The 22,184-nt window shown below is 43.1% G+C and overlaps 1 protein-coding gene across 1 annotated transcript in view; it reads left to right on the forward strand.

Annotated features, from left to right (window-relative positions):
* Positions 1-22,184, forward strand: part of POLR1B (RNA polymerase I subunit B) — a 56,599-nt gene that overhangs the window by 22,598 nt on the left and 11,817 nt on the right. The window contains exons 7-13 of the mRNA XM_085889446.1: positions 2,232-2,403; positions 9,317-9,491; positions 11,505-11,786; positions 11,893-12,026; positions 14,363-14,530; positions 14,951-15,107; positions 17,963-18,159. Of these exons, the coding sequence (XP_085745572.1) occupies positions 2,232-2,403; positions 9,317-9,491; positions 11,505-11,786; positions 11,893-12,026; positions 14,363-14,530; positions 14,951-15,107; positions 17,963-18,159 (1,285 nt within the window). The remainder of the gene's footprint in view (positions 1-2,231; positions 2,404-9,316; positions 9,492-11,504; positions 11,787-11,892; positions 12,027-14,362; positions 14,531-14,950; positions 15,108-17,962; positions 18,160-22,184) is intronic.

Here is a 22,184-nt window from a genome sequence, read left to right on the forward strand (position 1 = left end):
CCTGGAGCCAAGTTTCCTGAAGGACTCCAGCAGCTGCTGCACTATTTCTTCATAGTTGTCCACGCGCTCGTTCCCCAAGAAGTTGTCCGTCACAGCTTTGAAGCTCCTCCACGCTGCCAGCTCTTTGGGGTTTAGAGTTGTCGGAAAAGTTTCGTCCTTCATAATCTGTCAGATTTGCGGTCCAACAAAGACACCAGCCTTGATCTTGGCCTCCAACAAGGTGTTGCCAAACTTTTCCTTGAGGTATAAAAACCCACGCCCATTCAGATCCATTGCCCATACAAAACTTTTCATCAAGCCGAGCTTTATGTGGAGTGGTGGAAGGAAAACCTTGGCTGGGTCGACAAGGGCGACATGCTTCACGTTGTGTCGACCAGGTACATGCTCTTTTCGCTCTTCCCAATCTTTCTTCGTCCAGTGATTCTTGTCGTCTCTGCTATCCCAGAGACAAAGGAAGCACATGTATTTCGTGTAGCCTGACTGCAGCCCTAACAACAGCGCCACCACTTTCAAGTCTCCGCAGATGTGCCAGTTGAAGTCATTGTACTTGATGGAATCAAGCAGCTGCCGCATAGTCTCATAGGTCTCTGTCATGCCGAACGCGTGAGCCAGTGGGACTGATGGTTTCTCGTTGCCATTGTGGAGCAAAACAACCTTCAAGCTGTTCTTCCCCGAGTCGATGAAGAGGCGCCAGTCTGCAGGATCGTGATCACACCCAAGTTCTTTCAACAGACCGTTGATGTCACTGCAGAATGTCATCGTGTCTTCCATCTCAAAGAACTCAGCCATGTCTCTGTGACGTGCTCTGAACAAGGATATCTTGGTGTTAGGTTCAAGTAGATTCCACTGCTGCAGCCTTGATCCAAGCAGCTCTGCCTTCGCCTTTGACAGCGAGAGATCTCTTACAAGATCATTTAAGTCTCCCTGGTTCAGAAGGTGTGATTCTTGAGTGTCGGGTTCAAAAGGTTCATCATCACCATCCTCTTCACCACTGCTTACAGCTATGTTCTGATCAGCTGGAGGTGTTGGAACGGGTTCTCGTCATCATGAGGCACAGGTTTACGAGCAGAGACGCAGTCAGCGTACTTGATGTGACCTTTATTCTTCTTGTTGAAGCCGGCGATGCTTGTGCAGCAGAAATAACAATCATCATGATGATTATGCGGCTCACGCCATATCATGGGCACCGCAAATGGCATGCTCGCGCGCTTGCCCACCAACCACTGAGTCAAGGTTGTGTGACAGCTTGTGCAGCAGATGTGTGGTGCCCAGCTCTGTTCTTGGTCCCCCACCTTACACCCGAAGTAGTGAAAGTAGGCGGCCTTCATTTTCACTGCTGTAGATATACTTCGCTGTTGATCTTTTTTGGTATACCGACCACAGACATAACAGAAGTTGTCAGGATGATTGGTACAGGAACGCCTACTCATCTTTATCTGAAAGAAAGAAATATAACACAAGTTAACAACAATTGTACGAAATAGACATGTTAAAGACATATGTAAATTTCATTGAAATCCTGACTTCTAGGCAATGGGAATATTTCTGTTCCTGAAAATCCTGACGTGATACAGCAAAACGGTTATGATTTTTGAAATCAGCGTACCCAAATTAGTCTTAATCACTTTACACATCTCCAGTAAAAAAAAATTTTTGAAATTTGTTGTTCAGTGTTATCTATCTTTCACCGGTATTACCATGGGCGTTGCTCTGCAGAGCTCGAAACTAAAGCCCCCTCCCCCCTCCCCAATATGACTTTCCACTCACTTTGCTTCAGCTAACCACTCACACCACTAAATTCTGGAACCAACTGCTTCCTTCTGCTTTCCCTGCCGTCGACAACGTTCAGCAGTTCAAGGCCCAGATCAACGAGCTCTCCCTAACTTAACCCTCCACTTTTCTATCTCCCTCCCTTCCTTTGTTACTTACAGGAGGTCATTCTAATACCTACAGATGTTGCCCTTCTCTGACAAGTAAAAGCTAAAATCATTTCTCGTTTTGTTTTTTTTTCCCCGTTGTATCTTGCTTGCACCTGACCAGCTGCACAAGCTACCTTACAGTCGTTCAGAAATGCTCTCCTTAAAATGTTGTTGCTTTATATGGGACATTTTGAGGAAGGAGCCCTTTCATTCTTAGTAAGAAGAAAATTATTTAATCCCTCTGTTTTTAAGTAGGTTTAAAAAAAAAAATAAAAAAAAGATTTTTACTCTCTCACCCCTTTATGACCTCAGTCAATGCCTGTGCATCCATCTGAACACCAACATGGAAAAGTTTCAGCTGCTGTGTTTCATGACCCAGAAGCTGTTTGCCTTTGCTAAGGGTGAGTGTGCCGAAGAAAATCCTGACAGCCCCTTGACTCAAGAGGTGATGACCTCCGGTCATCTCTACCTCCTGCACTTAAAGGTAAAAATCAACCTTCAGTTCGACGCCACGTTTGGAGACTACAGATTATGACTGTATTCATTCATTCCTAGGGTTGTTGTGGTGGTTTTTTGGGGGGAGGAGGGAGGGGGTGGAAGAGCTGAATGGATCAGGATACAACAGAACAAAAAGAACAGCAGAGCAGAGAGAGGGTGGGGGGGGGCTGCCAAATTTGGGTGTATGGAGGAATGTGGGGTAGGAGAGTGTGCATGGGGTGGACAAGATGGATACAGAAGGGAACTCCAAGGAGGTAAAACGAAATTTGGAAGAAGGGGGGATTGGGGGGGGTTAGTAAGGGTATAAATCATGGTTTTGGATTGGTGACAATCTGAGATTGTGGGGAACAGCTGTCTTGAAGACCTAGAGAGTGGATTGAGATTGATGATGATGTGTGAGTTGGTTCCACAGGTGGGGGGAAAAAAAGAGGAACAAATGAGTGGAGGTGAGCAGAGATGCTGGATATAGGTAGTTTCACCAGATTGTGGACCATGTGAGCCCTGCAGAAACTTGTGGGATTTTTTTTAAGTTAAAAAAGAAGGGAGCATTAATGTTGATGAAGGGGGGGGGTGGAGCACATAAAGAGCACAGTAAAAGACAGAGACCACTGACCTGTCTGCGATGGCAAAGTGATAGGCCCATAGACTCAGCGCTTGATTGTGGGCGATTCCAATCATCTTAAAGGCCTTGGTTTCCATTGCATCAAAATGAGCAAGATGTAAGGCAGGGAAGCCAGCTCAGAGGGGACAGCAGTATTCCATCAAGTTACAGATGAAGTCCTTGTAAGTGGATAAGAGTTCAGGTGCACCAAGGAAGGACTTTGTATGATGGAGGATGCCCAGTCGGCGGCTGGCTTTGGAGGCCAACTTTGAAATGTGGTTTTCCCCAAGAAAGATCGTGGCTGATGATGAGACCTAGGAGTTTGAATGACTGAGCTTCCTCAAGAGGATTGTTAATAAAGTAGAAAGGAGGGTTTGCCAGATGGTCCTTTTGGTGAGGGACAGTGAGAGTGAGATTTGTCAGGATTGAAAGACATTTCAAGAGTTTGACCAGCTTGTGATTTTTTTTTTTTTTCTTCAATGTTTGAAGAGAGGGAAGAGGCTGCAGCTTGTCTGTCTGAAGGATGAGGGATGTCACGGCACAGGAAGGAGTCATCAGCAAATAGACAGAGGATTTTCCAGAGCGTTCGAGATATCATTTATGATGGATCAGGAACAGGACTGGGCCCAGAGCACTGCCTTGGGCCACTCCAGCCTTGACAGGGAGAGGAGATTAAACGATTCCATTGAGTGCCACACGTTGGCTACGAGAGTTTAGGAAGTGAGTAATCCATGTGTGAAGTTGGGCTTTGATGCTTTCGGCAGTCAGTTTGGAGAGCAAGGCAGAATGCCAGACTATCAAAAGCATGAGATATGTCCAGAGAGACCGCCCTGATCTCATGTCTGACATTGAGAGCCTCCATCCATTGTTGGGTGAGTAGAAGCAGCCTGTCCAGGGTGGAGTGACCTGGTTGGAATCTGAATTAGTGATCTGAGATGAGGTTGGATAAAAAAGGAAGTATTTGATATCAACTGTGATGATGGATTCCATAACCTTGCTGATGATTGGAAGTAATCTGAGTTTTTGCACCTTTTTATGCAATATATTGATGTTACCTGACTTCCAATTAGATGGAATATGACCTTGTGCATATGACAGGGTGAAAAGGGCAGAGAGAGGATGCGGAAGAACAGGTTTTTAGTACACGTGGGCTGTTTCGAATTGAGGCATTCAGCCTTCTCATGAGCAGAGTTGATCGTGGTGCCATTTGAAGTGCCCGAGAGAGGGAAGTGATGAAAGGGAAACGTACACCAGGGACAGACTTGCCAAGGTGCCACCAGGTTTTAGAGGAGGGAGCCAAGTTTGAAAATTCATCCTTGAGGTTGGACAGATATTGTTTTCTGGCTCTCGTGAGAGTGTGGACCCATACTTGTTATGGATTTTGTGGAATGAGCTGAGATTGCTTTCAGATTAGCTTTCCAGGAAGAGAAGGCAAGTTGTTTCAGATCAACTGCCTCACCACGTGATTCAGTTTACCTTGGGTAGGAAAAGAAGGGTAGGATAACTGACCACGAGATGGGATGACTCTATGCATGAGAGAGCAGGTTTCTGTGGAAGAATTCCGAGGATGAGTTAACATGAGGGATAGTAGATGTGAGATGATGAACAAGTGCATGATCAGATGAACCAATTGGAGCAGAGGAAGAGCAGAGACATTTGCAGGAATGATTGTCATCACAAAGTCTTTGTGTCATCACAAAGTCTTTGTGTCATCACAAAGGATAGATTTGGGGAAAAGGTTTGAGGAACCCCTTAAGATACTGATGTTTCGAAATCTGTTTTTCATTTCCAAGTTAAACGAGTAAAGAGTACTACTGCATCATGTTTAGATTGCCATTATTAGTTGAGGCACACACACAGTGTGGTTCACATCGTGTTCACATTTAGCCATTGATCATGATATACTTGGTCCTTTTCAAAATGAGTGAAGCTTTGTTTAATTTTGTTCAGTACATTGTAGGCTGTGATAATTTATAAAAGGGTGAGAATAGTTGGTCAACTTGCATGTGTATCCTCTGATTAGACACAGAGTTGCGACACTTTGGCTGTTTTGTAAGTGTTGTCCTTGGCTAAGTTTTAAGCATTGTGGAAAGAGTGTGTCATGTAGCAAAGTGATCTCCAGTAGACCCAGTCTTGAGCGACCCCCCCCCCATAAATGAGCGACTTCCTCATTTCCGATCACCTACTTGATTCATGGGTGTATTTTGCTTTGAAAACCTGATTACACCATATTGTAGCATTGTGGCTCGAGCGTCCCCTCTGAGTCTGAGAGGTCGGTGGCTCAATCCCAACCCTGGCTGATTCATACTGGAGACTAAAAATGGTGCACACCATTGGTGCAAATAAAAATGGTGCAAAAATGGTAAAAATGCTTCCTTGCTTGACACTCATCATTTATTGGAATGAACATGAACAAACCCCCGTCGGTTGGCCTTCTTTGGGGAGGGAGATTTTTTTTCCCCAAAAATGTCTCGTCTCCCGTTTGAAAAGCGTTCCCATTATATGACACCGCTGACACCCATTGTGTTCTGGGAAATAATTTTCCCTAATGTGTCGTCCAGTGCCTCCATGAACGAACCCCCCCCCCCCCCCCCCCGTGACGAACAGTCGTGAAGTCTGGTGAAAGTTATGATGACTGGTTAATGTCATGGCTGCGGCTTTCGTAAAACCACTTGCCCTGTTTCCTGGGAAAAGTATAAATGAATGCCGGACTACAGTTATCAAACGTGTCTGTGCATGGTGGGTTCACTCATTTTTATGATGAAAAACATAATTAATTGAATGTTGACAGATAATGCAAGAATTAAATGACAGCAAAACTGCACTTCCAAATTTACTGTAATATAATACAAAATTCGATGTACGGACACTTACCTCGTCTCGTTCCTGAACATTTGAATAATTAAATTGATGCCACTGTGGATCTGCTAAGATTAGGCTGTACCCTCTGCGCAGCTTCTCTCATCACAAGTCCATGACTTATCACACATGGTCAACTGTTGTTGCCGTATCTCATTTGAGAGATTACAAGTGCACCTTCCCCTCTAATCCTACCGGCACGGATACGGACAGCCCCTTCCTCTTCGAGCTCCAGGTTGTCGTCCTCGTCTTTCAAGTCCTCCGTTTCTCACCAACAACTGTGAATTCACCTTTTGGTCTCCTTTATTTTTGGTCTCCTTTATTCATGATTAAGGTCTGATGGGTGATTGAGCAATTTGCACATGAGGTACAGATCAATGCAATTGCAATGGATTGCTTTCTGCTGCAAACGAACGCTTTGATTTTGATGAACAAGACTCATTCAATTGAATTTTGTGACGAATGTTGAATCCTCCATATAGTGTTTTCCTAAATCGTGTTTACGATTTGAACTTTGTGCGCCACGAAAAGAACCATAAACGACTCACAGTTATGTAAAAAATTAATGCAGTTCTGGTTGCGTGGGTTTTAAAATTGATGTCTTGAGGGCCAGTTTCACTAACATTGATTTAGCAATCGAGAAAAACTGTAATATTCCAATTAGGAAAGGATATTTAGGAGAACCCGGGATGTTGCGATGTAGAAACCTGTCCAGATTGGATCACGTGACACAATTCAGTGAAGAACTAGAAGGGCACTCGGTAGAGCGTATACCTCCGCCACGCAATGCCTGATCCATGAGAACATATCGGGCCCAATACATTTTTGAAATATAGTTTTTGGCCCTATCTTTCAATGGTGAAGAATCACTTTAAAAATCAAATAATTCTCGAATCCGGATCTTCAAAATTGAATCAATTCTTCCTTGTCACACACCCAACATGTCCATCAAATTTCATCCAAATCCGTTCACACCTTTTTGAGATCGTGCTATTTTGAGTTTAGCCTTACCTCTCAATGGTGAATTCTTGCATTATCTGAAGGGGGGAGGACCCCAATACACTCTGTAAATGTGTATTATCATATAGTGCCACCTCGTGGAAGCTAATATTACAAATCACGAGCGTAGGGGAACTATCCCATCTGAAAGAACGGATTCTTTATTATCTTATGAACGTGTGTGTGTGTGTGTGTGTGTGTGTGTGTGTGTGTGTGTGTGTGTGTGTGTGTGTGTGTGTGTGTGTGTGTGTGTGTGTGTGTGTGTGTCACGCCAATCATGTCTTGAGTACTGGGCCAATTGCCACCAAGTTGACACATCAACCATCTTGGACCACCTGAAGAGCATGGGCTCCTTGATTTTGTGCCCTGAAGTGTGAATCTACACAAGTGCAGAACTATCTCCCTGATCCTTTGACCGAGGAAAATTAACGTAACGATGACCGTCGTGCACTCCGCTGGTCGCGTGAGACAGGTGGCCATTGTGTTAAGGTTGCTTTACGTTGGTTTTACGTGCAGGACAATTTTTTGTGGCCACTATAGACAGGGAGCCATGAAGAGAGATTTGACGATATACAAACATCTTCCTTTGCACTCCAGACTTTTTACCCCACGCACGCGAAGCAAAAAGTATGGCTAAGCAATTAGTTCATGTCCGTCTGTCTGTCTTACCAGTTTATGATCGAGGAACGTGTTTAAATCAAACGGTATATTTTGAACGTGAATCGGAGCATCAATAGAAAGACAAATCTTTCAAAAGTGAAGATGTCTTTCTGCCTCGGATACTTATCATCCCAACTGACACGGCCTTCAAATTCAAGAGACTTCAATTCCCCCTCCAACTCAGCTTTGCAATGTCCATGGACAAGGCCAAGGACGATCTTTACAGGTGGTTGGACTCGGTTTGACAACAACTTGCTTTTCTCATAAGCATCTTGATTGCTTATGAAAAACATTTACGTTATTTTATACCAGAAGGTAAGACCAGGAACTTTGTTTACAATGAGGCTTTGATGTAGTTATTTAATTTTTAGTGTTGGTGTTTGTGTACGTACACGTTATGTTGTTTTGTTTTTAAAGAAAAATGCAAGTTTTGAAATAAATGGGTTTTTGTCCTCATTTATTTTTTGTTGTCGATTCTCAATTTTACCTTCGAGCAATGCCGGGTACCCCGTGAGTTAAAAATGAGATCCCTTGCAAGGGGCTTTAATGCAGGAGTAGGCCTTCAGGCCTGTGCGCAATGTCTATGTTCTATCCTTTTAATTGTTGAGTGTCAACCAAGGAAGCTTCGCGTCCCATCTTTAAATTGATCCTTTGGTACGACTCAGTCGGGGTTTGAACCACCGACCTCCCAGACTCAGAGCATATGCTCTAACCCAGTGTTTCTCAACCGGGGTTCCACAAGAGGTTGCTTGGGGTTCTGCGAGAAACAGTAATAAATAGGCTAATGTATTTTTGAGTAGTTTTTGTTTGATTTAATATTCTTAATTTTACTATACACGTACGGCATATTGTTGGAAACTCCTTGGTTATTATAATAGAGGCTTCAATCTCTTATTATTTACAATTATAACAACCATAGGGAATGTATTTAACGCTGTCTATATGGCACCAGTGTGAAACCGCCCTCACTGGTTAGTGGACGTCCTGCACGCGGCGGATTCGTGTTTCATTGAATGACTGACTCGATAAAGTTATTTTGATATTGTCAATAAACGATGTTATTGTAATAGTTATATACTTTCGTTATGTTTATATGTGTTATACGTATGTGATATTGGTTGTTTATGTATATTTTTTGTGTGTTTACAGATATATTTTTTTAGTGAATTAAAACCTTGGCAGTATTTTTTTTTTTTTTCATTGCCAATAAATTTGACAAAAAGGGGGTCATTTTTTCCTTAAACCAGGTATCCGAAAAAAATATTATATTAACCACGTGAACTACGATAAAAAATATAAAAGAGCTAGATATTAATAATGGTATATAATAATTTTTATGCAGGGGTTCCCTGAGACATGAAAACTATTTCAAGGGTTCCACAAGGGTAAAAAGGTTGAGAAATGCTGCTCTAACCATTACACCACCGAGTGTGGTTAAAAATGATTTTATTTCTTCATTGCCCGGTGTGGGTTTTATTCCCATGGCTGCTCACTCTTGCCGACTTGCACTTGGCAAGCATGCCGTGGGGACCATTGATCACATGGCAGTGGAAATCTGAATTAATCGAGTTTAGGGTATCCTTTGTAATACAGTGGACTCGTATAGTTAGTTTGTGTGTTTTTATGGTGGAAAAAATGGGAAAGTGAAGCACCGCCTTGTTTGAGTAAGAGTTGTATGCAACCACTGATTGGATACTAATTTGTACCTTCACAAATAAATGACCGCGTGTAGATATGTGATACCTGTTGTTATCGACATCATGCTGACATTCTGCCTCAGGAAAAGATGGAGAATTGGCTGTATTCCATAAAGATAGCCTTTGAGAAGCGGGTCCAGAAAATTGGCTCCTTCCCCTTGGATGTGGACAATATGACCCGGCTATTCAGCCAAGTGTCAGACCTCTCCCGGGCAATGGAGTACCTGCTCGCCACCGGCACCCTGCGGAGCCAATCAGGTGAGTACGGCATTTGGACAAACGGGGAATTGGAACCCTTTTCTTGAGGAACTGCCACCTGCTGCATGTATTAATAAGTCATTAATTAATTGGTTGCCACCTGCAAATTCTCCTGTCCTCTCAATATCCCTGGGAAGAGCAATTTTGCATTTAGAGTTTAAATCTTCAAGAAATCGCACCTGATTTTTACAACACTCATTCAGCCCAATCTCCTTTTCTTGATGTGGTGCCACCGATTTAATGGAGATGCAAAAATGGGAAAACTTGACACCGCCTCAACCTCCTCCATATACTCTGTACACGCATGCCCATTCCTTCCCCTCTCCTAACTTCATCGTCTCCCCTCTACCATCTTCTCTCCTAGCCTCATTTCTCGTATGTCTGTGTGTGTCAATTACGTGGTATATTAATTAATTATGTACTATTGGAATGTACTTTTTGACCCTTAAGACTGCTGAGATCCCTTCAACCTTTGAAGAGTTTTTCAGACCCTGAAAGACCTCTAATTATTATTATTATTAGGGTTCCAAGGCTTCTAAGCTGGGAAACCGATTGTTTTTGTTCATACTCACAAAATCGCCAAGGCCGTGAAGTCGAATGAAAATTTGGTCCAATGGACCAATGGGCCCCCGAGTTAGTCACAAATAAACAAAGTTTTCCTTTTCTCAATTTACACCACTCCCCCCTGCCCTCTCTCTCTCTCTCTCTCTCTCTCTCTCTCTCTCTCTCTCTCTCTCTCTCTCTCTCTCTCTCTCTCTCGCTCCCTCGCTCCCCTCGCCCACACTAACCATTGGCGCAAATAAGAAATGGACAGCCTTGGTAGTCCTCCTCCCTTTTACCCTCCATGTAAACCTAATAAAGAAAAGACCTTTATTTTTGATCTTCCCCTCTCACAGACCATGGGCAACAAATCTCAACTCGATTGCTTAATCGCTAATTAAATATTAATCAAAAAGTTTTTCCCCTCTGTGTCCCGAACTGAATGCTTGGTTGAGAGAATTGAATCTATATGGCTTTGGCCTTTGAACTTGTTCACAAATTGAAAACGATTTATAAACTGCAGGTGTTTTTGTAGCAACTTATTAAAATTATAAATACATGTGGAAAAATTACAGGCCCTAACCAGGATTCGAACCCAGGTCTTCTGGAAAACCCGATATGCAAAAAATGGCAGGACTTTGTTTTTACCATAAGACCCTCTCGTGAGCAGGCCTAGCTGCTCCGATGGTTGGCAGTGAGTGCCCCGGAAGCAGCAGAGGAAAGACAGTGGCTCAGCTGGTGGGTTGCACAGATATCTGAGATTGCAGAGCGCCGGTACCGTTTTCCAGAGGACCTGGGTTTGATTCTCAGTCTGGGCCCGTAATTTTTCCACATATATTTATCATGCTTGCTTCCTGTTATTGATAATTGAATTTATTAAAATGTTGTTTTGTTGTCATAATTCAGCAGTTTTTATTTATTTATTGTTTAAATGTTTTGACCTGAGTGAGTTGTTAATAATGTTGCGCACAATCCTGTGATTGCCAGGATCATCCCAAAAGTTCAGTCACACCGCCTCTACTTTAACTGGTGTAGTACCATAAACGGACTTTATTCGTATCGCGTTGTTCTACGTAAAATCTCCATCCTCTTCGATGCACTTCGTTCAGCAGTTGCCCGATCCTTTTATCCCAGCACGGAAACCTTGGGAGAGCGGACGTGGCTGTGTTAACCTCTTCAGCGGATGTGAAATGGTTTCCTTTTGGGAAAGTGTTCAGAATGCTGGGTTTGGAAGGCATTTTTCTTCATCACCGTGAGTTCAGAACCGCCTTTACTGAACCTTTCTGGCACGTCAAATTGATTGAGAAACGTTTTATTTATTAGACACGTTCGAACATAAGAAGATGGTTATGATGCATCATTGCAGGTAGGGTGAGAGAACTTTTCGGATGACCTTCGGCAGCTGTTGCGTGAGTGATACATATTTTGAAGGCCTTGGCGCTGATGCATTTTCTTTCTTGCACATGCACTCAGGACTCGGTATGATGCAAGAGTCAGGCCTCGTCGTAGTTGCCGACAAGCTGAACTCTTGGCGTTACTTGTCACATTTCCGCAGCGTGCACCGTGGTGCTTCCTTTGCCGCCATGCGCACCACCACGGCACGTCGGCTCTTACCTGCGGCTTGGGGATTTCTGTGCCCTGTGCACACGCCAGACGGTACGCCGTGCGGTCTGCTCAATCACTTGGCAGCACCTTGCACGGTCTCGTCTGCTCCGGCGGGCGCGCTGGGCCTACCCGCACTGCTTTGCTCGCTGGGTAAGACTCGTGTGTCTCAAGTAAAATCTACTATTCAAGATACACGGTGCTTCCTTTGAAAGAAGCAGCTAATGGCACACTGACTCCGCATCTCATGGCATGGCAGGAATGGAACCGGTGGATGGTTGTTTAAGGACTTCGTATTCTAATTACTACCCTGTGCTGCTGGATGGTGCGGCAGTGGGTTGGCTGCCGAAAGATGTTGCACCCGTCATAGCCAACACATTACGAGCGCACAAGGTGAACTGATTTTACCATCCAGTCTCCTTTTTGTGCTAATTTTGACCTTGCTTTTGATTCTCATGCTGTCCCTGTTGTAATTGTACCTGACATGATGAGAGAGGAAACTATCCTGAAAGCCTTTGGTAATTGGCCATTTAACAACAAAATTCCGAGTATTAGTTAAGGTGCCGCAGACTTCATCCAAATTGCAGCTTTCCACCTTTTTCCTCATTTTCCCCACAAATTAATCAATATTCTGTTGATTTATATGCCCTTCCTGCTCACTTCCACCACTCTTGATATTCAGAGCTGTCGAGGTTACTTCAAGGTTAGAGATGCACGACAATGATGTCACCGTTGTCTTCCGTAAACCTCACCCAATCAGGCCCCCCTAACAAACGGACGCCAACGTTGTCAGACGGAATGAAAACCCGTCATTCTTGTTTCAAAAACAGCAAAAATTGATGAAAAAGCGGCCGAAATTGAAACCAACACAGTAATTACGGTCGCAATAGCAAATATAACCGAAACGAACACGTTTATTCTACACGCAAGAACGGTCGTGACGGACACGAACGGTCAATCCCGAAATAGAACGGTGGGGAATGGAAGCAACATTGGTTATTTCCGTCGCGAAACGGCGGAGACCGAAGCGAAAGCCATTAATTCCGGTTACCATAATGTGGAAAACATGGCGGCTTGAAAAGTTCTTGAAGTTATGGTAAGTTAACTTTAACGTAGTCTGCCTTGAATATATCATGTCTGTTAATGAAAACCCGTTTGTGGTTCGGGATATTACACAAGCAGCGATAAATTCGCCCTCTTGACTTAATGTGTGACTGACATTTCGTGTAATTCGTGCCCCCGTGCTGCAGCGATCAGTGACGATTGATCGTTTATATTTGCAAGAGGTAAAATTTGATCTTAATAATAAATTGCAAATTCCACTAAAATAACAAAGTTAATATGAAGTAAAAACTGTAAAAAGATCCCATACATGATCCCCTATGTTGAACTGGGCATACACAACTCGCGATCCTTCACTCGGGAGCTCGAAATACAGGCAAACCAAACATTATCATCACAACAAAATTCGGTTTAATAAATTGTTAAAATTACTTCAGGTACTACCCACTATATATTATCTATATTACATTTATGTTCGAGGCACAAACACTAAAAATTTACATACCGTAACAAGTCGTTCTACTGCATCCGCCATCTTGTTCGCACTACAGTAACCGGAATGAACCGCTTTTGTTTCGCTCTCGGACGTTTCACGATGGAAATAACCAATCTTGCTTCCGTTCCCCACCAATCTATTTCGGGATTGTCCGTTCTTGTGTGTAGAATAAACGTGTTGGTTTCCATTATATCTGCTATTGCGACCGTAATTACTGTGTTGGTTTCAATTTCGGGCCGCTTTTTCATCAATTTTAGCTGTTTTGTAACAAGAATGGTGGGTTTTCATTCCGTCTGACAACGTTGGCGTCCGTTTGTTAGGGGGGGCCTGCCAATGCATCATCAAATGGTGACCATAATTAGCCTCCGCCATCGAAGATAGATGGAGGTTACTGTTTTCACCCCTTTCTGTTTGTTTGTTTGTGAACAGTATTACGGAAAAACTCCTCGACGGATTTTCGACGAAACTTGGTGGGGGTTTAGGTCTGGTCCAAGGATCATGCCATTAGATTTTGGACCTGGCCCAAAATCCAATATGGCCGCTATGGTGGCCATTTTGAAAAAATATTTGAATTTTTTTTGTTTTTGCATTTCTACATGTTTTAAGTGATTTCCAACAAAAAAACATGCCAAAATTATAATTGCGGCTGATTTTAGAACTTCAGGTGGATATACCCACGTAAAATCAATTTCTGTCTCAAGGAATCCAGTTATGACGAATGAATTGAGGATGTAAAAGTTAAAGGGAAAGTTGCAAACTATAACTCTCTGAGAACTGTTGACGTCAAATTGAATGAATAGGATATCAGGTTCACTTGAGTGACCTAGCAGTACTGGCGGCGGAGGTTTTGCACTCTCCCGAGTGCTCCCCCTCTAGTTATACCTGGAGTCACCTCCACCTTTGGCTTCATGGATGGCTTAACCGTTCAGGTGATTGGCTTCGGTCCTAAGTTCAAGGCCCCACCGTGCCAAAATAACACCGAGAGGGTTAACTCAGCCTGTCATCCTACTGACGTCGGTAAAATGAGTGCCGGTCGAGTATCCTGCGTCGGACTGGCGACCTGTCCGAGATTGTAACGCCCTGCCAATGAAACTGCCCCTGTAGCCGACGGCACAAGGGGGGTCATAGTCATCTACACCTGATCCCGACTTTCCTCGTGTGCATTTTACAGGTTCGTGGAGATAAAGTTCCCAGCTGGATGGAGATCGTTCTTGTGCCGATGCTGGATGAGCCAGGCCTTTATCCTGCCCTTTATCTGTTCACCAGCCCTGGAAGGTTGCTCCGGCCTGTCTGGAACCTGGCGTTGAATGCTCAAGAGCTTATTGGCACCTTTGAGCAGGTCTTTAAGCTTTAGTCTTTGACGTGTCCTCCTGGAGTTGATTTGCGATGCAAATGGCAGTGAGTGTTGATGATGAAATGATGTAGCCAAGCAGCCACAGGCTGCATATGAATAAATAAATAAATAATATTGCATGTGAATCATAAGTTTGAATTTCAACTGTGTGTGAGGAAATGTCTGTCAATGACACTGTAATTCCCCCCAAGACTAGCTTAGTTTTCTAGAAATTTAGAACCCAAATCCCCAACACCGCTACCTCCAGCTGAATTTGAACCCACAACGTCTGGGATACCAGGCCAGAGTCCTCCCCACAGCCATCAAACCCATGTTTAAAACGTGTTTGAGACGTTTTAATGCTCGTACACACCCTCGGTTACTGGATCTGGGATCCCTCGTAATAAAACATGAATGTGTTATCAGATATACTTGGACGTGGCGGTGCGGGCGCAAGAGGTGCTTCCGGGAGTGAGCACCCACCAAGAGCTCTACCCTCACACGATGCTCAGCATCATCGCAAACTTCATTCCATTCTCGGACCATAACCAGAGCCCAAGGAACATGTACGAGTGTCAGATGGGTACGCTCTCAATCGCTCTCGTTTTATTTTGCTCTCTTTACACCATATACGTGGTATCCTGAAACTCAGATTTTTGAATGGTTTGAATTGATGCTGAACTGGCTTTAAAGCTTTAACATGTGGATTGTTTGAAATACCAAGGCACGCCATACGGTAATCTACATTTTACTTACTGACTGACGAGGGGGATGCGGAGAAGAGGGGGAAGATGGGGGACTATCATGTTATTTTTGCATCCATATAATAGCATGTCAATAACCTGATTATAATTGTTTATTTGGTGCGGACACTTTAGGAAGCGTGTGATGCTTTTTTCATTGCAATATTGACACCGGAATTGCATAATCTCGTTTTCTATATTTTACAAAACATAATTTGATCAATTGGAATGGAGTAGTTTGAGAAAGCTTGATTCATAATACAGTAAACCCTCACCGTCCGCTGGGGTTACGTTCTTCTAAACTTCTGCGAACGGAAAAATCACGAATGGTGAACAGTTTATAACATGCTAGTCAATGAGATATGTTCCAGCCTCCCAAAATGCCTGGTGTTGGCTTGATGGTTAAGGTGGAGGGCTTTGGATCCTCGGGTCCTGAGTTCAAATCCTGCTCAGCTGTTGAATTAATACCAGGTGAGGTTAACTCGACCTGTTATCCTTCCAAGGTCGGCAAAATGAGTGCCAGCATGCTGGTATACCGTGTCGGAGTGGCGACCCGTCCAGGATTGTGCTCAATAGCCAAGGAGACTGCTTAGGCAGCACCAACACTCTGCACAGAGTATGGTCCCAATCTCCTCCTCCTCCTCCCAAAATAAGTCCAAAAATCATAAATAAATTAAAAACTAGAACGGGCACTCATAGAGCGCATACCTTCGCCGCCACTACTTTTTTTTGTTCTTGGTATGAGTGTGGGGAACTGGTTTCATATGAATGGTCTTATGACACAAACCACAGATCTATAATGTCATGACCCCCCCCCGACTTTCGGGGGCTACGGACTAAACGACAATCAACTCACGTCGTTTTGGCGAGTCTTCACTCGCAAGCTCGGTGAATACAACGTTTCAACAAGAGAAGGTAATCTCGTTTGATGCTGGTTTCATGCAAATCGAATAAGAATTGACTGAGTTATGCCGAAAACCGCATATTTTTCAAGGGCGTGACCCCCCCTCCCCGACATTTTACCCCAACCGGTGACGTGTGTTATGACGTCATTGTGTCACAAGATTGGGCATTAAATTCTGAACATTTTGGTGCTGGGTTCATGTAAAGCGGACAAGAATTGACCGCGTTATGACAAAAACCGCATATTTTTCAAGGTCGTGACCCCCCTGACCTTTGACCCCTAACCGGTAACAAGAGTATGGGCGTCATTGTGTCATATTGCATATCACAAGATGAGGCGTTGAATTCTGAACATTTTGGCGTTAGTTGCATGCAAATTGAATAAAAATTGACCGTGTTATCGTAAAAAGACGATTTTGACCTTTTCGTGACCTTGACCTTTGACCCGAACGATCCCAAAATCTAATCGAATGCTTCCTGGCTAATAACCAATCATCCCACCAAATTTCATGCAATTCGGTTTAATACTTTTTGAGTTATACGAATCACAAGATTACAAATAAATAAATAAATAAATACACGCCGACCAAAACATAACCTTTCGCAGAATGTGAAGGTAAAAACACATTTAATTGAAAAATAAGACAAAATAAATAACGTTTACCATCAATAAGAAGGCTTTTCTGCTTGGAGTCCTGTTGGTGGGTTTTCCCTGGTCAGTTCTGCTTGGAGTCCTGTTGGTGGGTTTGCCCCATTCAGTTCTGCTTGGACATAGCCGCCATGGCACGGAGGTAGCCGATCGATCTCCCAGGAGCCACCCACAAATCGCTCACATCGATTATGTTGTGCTCTTGCCTTTGCGGAGATCTATTGTGTTGATCTAGCCCTAATTTTATCGTGAACGAATAGTGGACTCATTGACGTGGTAGTTTTTCACCAACACAGTAACACGTGCATCACTCTCAAGTCGATAGAATATTTTCACTTTTTCCATTAGTCATCACTTTCTTCACTTTTTTTTTTATTCTGCTCTTCAGCAGATGCACCACTTGATGGACGTTTTGAACCTATGATTATATAAACAGGTTACAAAGTTTTATCACAATAAAATACCGCACCTCACCAACCGCCAAGCAGCCAGAAGACAATGATGCGGCAGATGCTGGAAGACGCAGAATGTAAACTTTTAAATTGTTATATTTTCCAGCGATACAGTACAACTATAATTATTTAACACGTGATGTTAAATGAAGGAAAATATTGTTATCCAAACATTGGAAATGTTGAAATACTTATGAAATACGAACGTGTTCAGGGTGGGTGAGGTTTATTTTGTCCGCGCTAGGAGGATGTTCCCGGAAGACGCAGTAGGCAAATTTTTATATTTTCCGGCGATACATTACAGTTATAATTTAACACATAATGTTAAATGAAGGAAAATAATGTTATCCAAGCATTGAAAGTGTTAAAAAAAAAACTTATGAAAACCAAAGGAGTGCGAGGTGGGAGAAGATCATTTTTTTTCTGCGGATACGTAGGAGTATCGGCGTGGATGGAGAGAAAGGGTGTTGAAAAGGTAAGTGCAGATACGCGAACACGCGGACTGCAAGGGTTGACTGTACTTTAAACTTGTGTAGAAGTTTAAAGGTATTTAAACCCTCTCTGTCTATGCGTGTGGCCGTGTCGTTTGGCTTTCTCTCTCTTTCAGTCCGTCTCCATCTCTAACACATGAGGACAACTTCGATCTTCTGCCAACCCCTCACCCCCCCCCACCCCTGTTTTGGTCACGTAGGGAAGCAGACTATGGGAATGCCTCTGTACACCTTCCGCGACCGCACCGATAACAAACTGTACCGGCTGCAGACACCACAGAGCCCCCTGGTGCGCCCATACATGTACGATTACTATGGCATGGACGAGTACCCCCTCGGCACGAACGCTGTCGTTGCCGTCATATCTTACACAGGCTATGACATGGAGGATGCCATGGTGGGTATTGTTTTTTTGTCTCCTCCGACACGCATGGATATACATGTTTTATGAGCAACATAGTACTGTTGATTTTCTTAGATGGTTTTTGCAGATGGGGAAGAAAAGAAAAAACACAACAACATTATTTATCTTTAAATGGAGAGGTTGGAGAAAGCTTAAAAAAATATTTTTTAATTATTTCTTTATTTTTAAGATTCAGGTATTTGAACTCTGCCTGTATGTCTGTCTGAAAATTTTCTAAACTACTTTTTAAAGAAGTTTGCTTGGTTCATGTATTTTATTTTCACTCTGGATATGCGAATGTTCTTTTTTTTTTTGTGGAAATGCCCTTGTTTGTTCTTCCCTCCAGTCTTTCCAGATGGCAGCCATCTTGTTCTCTCTCTCTCTCTCTCTCTCTCTCTCTCTCTCTCTCTCTCTCTCTCTCTCTCTCTCTCTCTCTCTCTCTCTCTCTCTCTCTCTCTCTCTCTCTCTCTGTGTCTGTGTCTGTGTCTCTGTCTGTGTCTCTCTCTCTCTCTCTGTGTGTCTCTCTCTCTCTCTCTCTCTCTCTCTCTCTCTCTCTCTCTCTCTCTCTCTCTCTCTCTCTCTCTCTCTGTGTGTGTCTCTCTCTCTCTCTCTCTGTGTGTGTGTCTCTCTCTCTCTCTCTCTCTCTCTCTCTCTCTCTCTCTCTCTCTCTCTCTCTCTCTCTCTCGTCTCCGTCTCTCTCTCTCTCTGTGTCTCTCTCTCTGTGTGTCTCTCTCTCTCTCTCTCTCTCTCTCTCTCTCTCTCTCTCTCTCTCTCTCTCTCTCTCTCTCTCTCTCTCTCTCTCTGTCTCTCTCTCTCTCTCTCTCTCTCTCTCTCTCTCTCTCTCTCTCTCTCTCTCTCTCTCTCTCTCTCTCTCTCTCTCTCTCTCTCTCTCTCTCTCTCTCTCTCTCTCTCTCTCTCTCTCTCTCTCTCTCTCTCTCTCTCTCTCTCTCTCTCTCTCTTTCTCTCTCTCTCTCTCTCTCTCTCTCTCTGTGTCTCTCTCTCTCTCTCTCTCTCTGTGTCTCTCTCTCTCTCTCTCTCTCTCTCTCTCTCTCTCTCTCTCTCTCTCTCTCTCTCTCTCTCTCTCTCTCTCTCTCTCTCTCTCTCTCTCTCTCTCTCTCTCTCTCTCTCTCTCTCTCTCTCTCTCTGTTTCAACCCCACATGAGCATATCCTGTTCTTGATAACCTTGCGCTCTCTGTGTCATGCACAACTGCCTACCTCAACGAAACGTGCATTTTGTTCACAGCTTTGCTCATTTACGACTGCGCATCAAACCCTGAAATTGTACGCCTCAAAATCAGAGTGGAATAAAACTCAAAATTCTGGTTAAAAAATACAGAATACTGTAGTACATACTGTAGTATAGTAGTACAGCAAGTTGCCGATTAACGTAGTGTGTGTGTTTTTTAAAAACTGCGATCTTATGTGGATACAATATTTCCATTTTTGTGGTGTTATAATAGGGGAATGCTTTGCCAGGGAAAAAAATTTGGTCACCCTAACTTCACTTAACCTTCACTTACATACATATTAGACATACTTAAGTGCACTTGCAAAATGTGTACACCTATACTTAAGTACACCCTAACATGGCAAACCGTGTGAGATTGGGAGATAGTGACGTGGCATCCACTGAGCACTTGCCATGTTTGTTGTTTTGTTCTCCACAAGCAGCGCACTCGACGACGTGGCTTCCCCACTGGCAGACGGCACTACTGTATTAAAATTTTTTGCAAGACGCACTGCAGTATACTGTACTTTGAAAATTTGAATGTTGTATTGTGCGAGCACAACTTAAGTCGACAATTGTCCCATTATGCATTAACGACGTTCTATGGAAACGGCACGAATATAATCTACGTAAATCGGTGACTTGGTGTAGATAAAATAATCCATGAATGTATGATTAGGTTTTTCACAGAAATTGGCAAAATGCAAGAGTTACACTTCCTTTCTAAAATGAAGGTTGCTATTAAGGTTAAAGTGCTTACATAGTCGCCTATCGTTTACTTCTTTAAGTTAGTGTGTGCATACATCTTGTCTTACTAAAGGAGGTGGATGCGTGCATGCTTGCATCCGTCCCTCAGTTGTGCATGCTTGTATCCGTCCCTCCGTTATGCATTATTCTAAACGGTTCCTGCGGTCGTAGAATAATAAAAAATGGAACCGTCGGAAAGCTAATAACCAATTATTTACTTTGAACTTTTTCTTTCTTTTTTTTTTAATCCTGTTAATCACAATAATACCCATGTTTTAAAAGCCCATATTTCCAGGAGGGAAGAGGAAGAAGTAGACTTTGATCTTTAACATAGCGATTCAAACGATACGACAGTAGAAACCCTTTGGTGTTCAAAATAAACTGCGGTGGACACGGAAGGGCACACAAAATTATATACTGTTGGATCCCAACATTCGCAGTTCATAAAATGTGACCGGCTTCGACATTCGTGATCCAGTGTTTCACGTATTCGCGGTTTATTTTCGCGTGCGTATTCATGGTTTTTCTGACCTGCTTCTACATTTGTGGTCCTGTGCTTCATGCATTCGTGGTTTTTCACGGGATTTTTTGATTTTTGCCTAATGCATCGCGAACTGCCGGGAACTTATCCTCCTTTTCCCCGTTTAAACAATGCTCCCACATTCGTGGATTTGACATTCGCAACATTTTTCAGGAACGTATCCCCCGCGAATGTCAGAGTCTGACATCTATGCGATTGAAAAATTTATAATAGGACATGGAAGGAACATAAAACAACAATGACAGCAACAGCAACAACTGCATGTTATAAAAGTTCCTTTTTTTCAGGTGTTTCACTTCACTTGACATCCTCATTGACACTTACAGATAGACATGCAATATGCTTGTGAAGTACAACATGCTGTCTTTTGATTAAACCGATCAGCGAAGTGACCCGTAAGCACCGCGAGTACCACAGAAAATGAAAATGTTGTTATGGAACAAATCTTGTGCAAAGGGAAACATAATTATCTACAAACACTGGTAGACAAAATGTAATTTTTCTGTCTCTGTGTCTCTCTCTGTCTCTCATAAAAGATGTAAGTACCCTTTTGTGGACTGGTTTTGCATGCTGTTGCCAAATCTGTTTTTGGTTTTCTTCTAGCTCATCTAGTTATTGAAATACGACGTGTTCATTTCAGCACAATTTAGGTAATAATCACACATTAACCTAGTTAACGTTACAACTTTATTCATTTTTCAGTTCAATTCCCATAAGTGTTATATACACACACACCATACACTTTATTAAATGTATACAGTACTGGACACACTTGTGATAAAGAAATGTGTAATAGTTTTAAAATGTTGCGAGTACAATTTTTCTTTTGTAAACTTTGTCCGGATTGTCACGATACAACATCCAGCAGGAGTCTGCCAGGATACCTTCATTCCAGAAACCTTGGCAGCGATTTTACATTGTCTGAATGTCTTGATGGAAGCGTTTCCCCTGCTCGTCACTCACCGCGCCAATGTTTTCGGGAAAGACATCTAAATGTAATTTCAAGGACATGAAACAGCCTATTTTTTTGATATGCTAAGAGCAGTTTATGGACACCATCTTTGTATGTGGGAGACTTGTGGTTACCCAATAACTTACCATAAATCCATTTGAAAGCCCTGCCATGCTTTTAGTTCGAAGACACTGAGGCTTTCTTCAAAGCCTTCATCCTGCAGAACCTCCCTGATTGGGGCCCCACAAAGGTTCCCTCCTTCAATTTTGTGCCACTGATGTTTGAATGGTTTGCAAAGGTGATTGATTTGAAATGTTATTGCTCGATTTGAAAGGTTATTGCCTTAATTCTTACGATAATTCATGGACTGGTGTTTGTGTGTTTTTGTCGCGTTTCTCCTCCGACAGTTGTGGGCCGATTATATCCACACTTGCTATGTAGGATCAGCATGACCCCAATTCATGTGTAGGGGTGTTTTTATCTTTACCGGTGGTCTTTGGGGGGAGGAAGGGTGGGTGGGGTGGGACAGGGCGCAAATTCTCTATGTAAA

Source organism: Eptatretus burgeri, chromosome 7 (genome assembly GCF_056783735.1).
Source record: "Eptatretus burgeri isolate ZD-2024b chromosome 7, Ebu_testis_v1, whole genome shotgun sequence".
NCBI classification, from domain to species: Eukaryota; Metazoa; Chordata; class Myxini; order Myxiniformes; family Myxinidae; genus Eptatretus; species Eptatretus burgeri.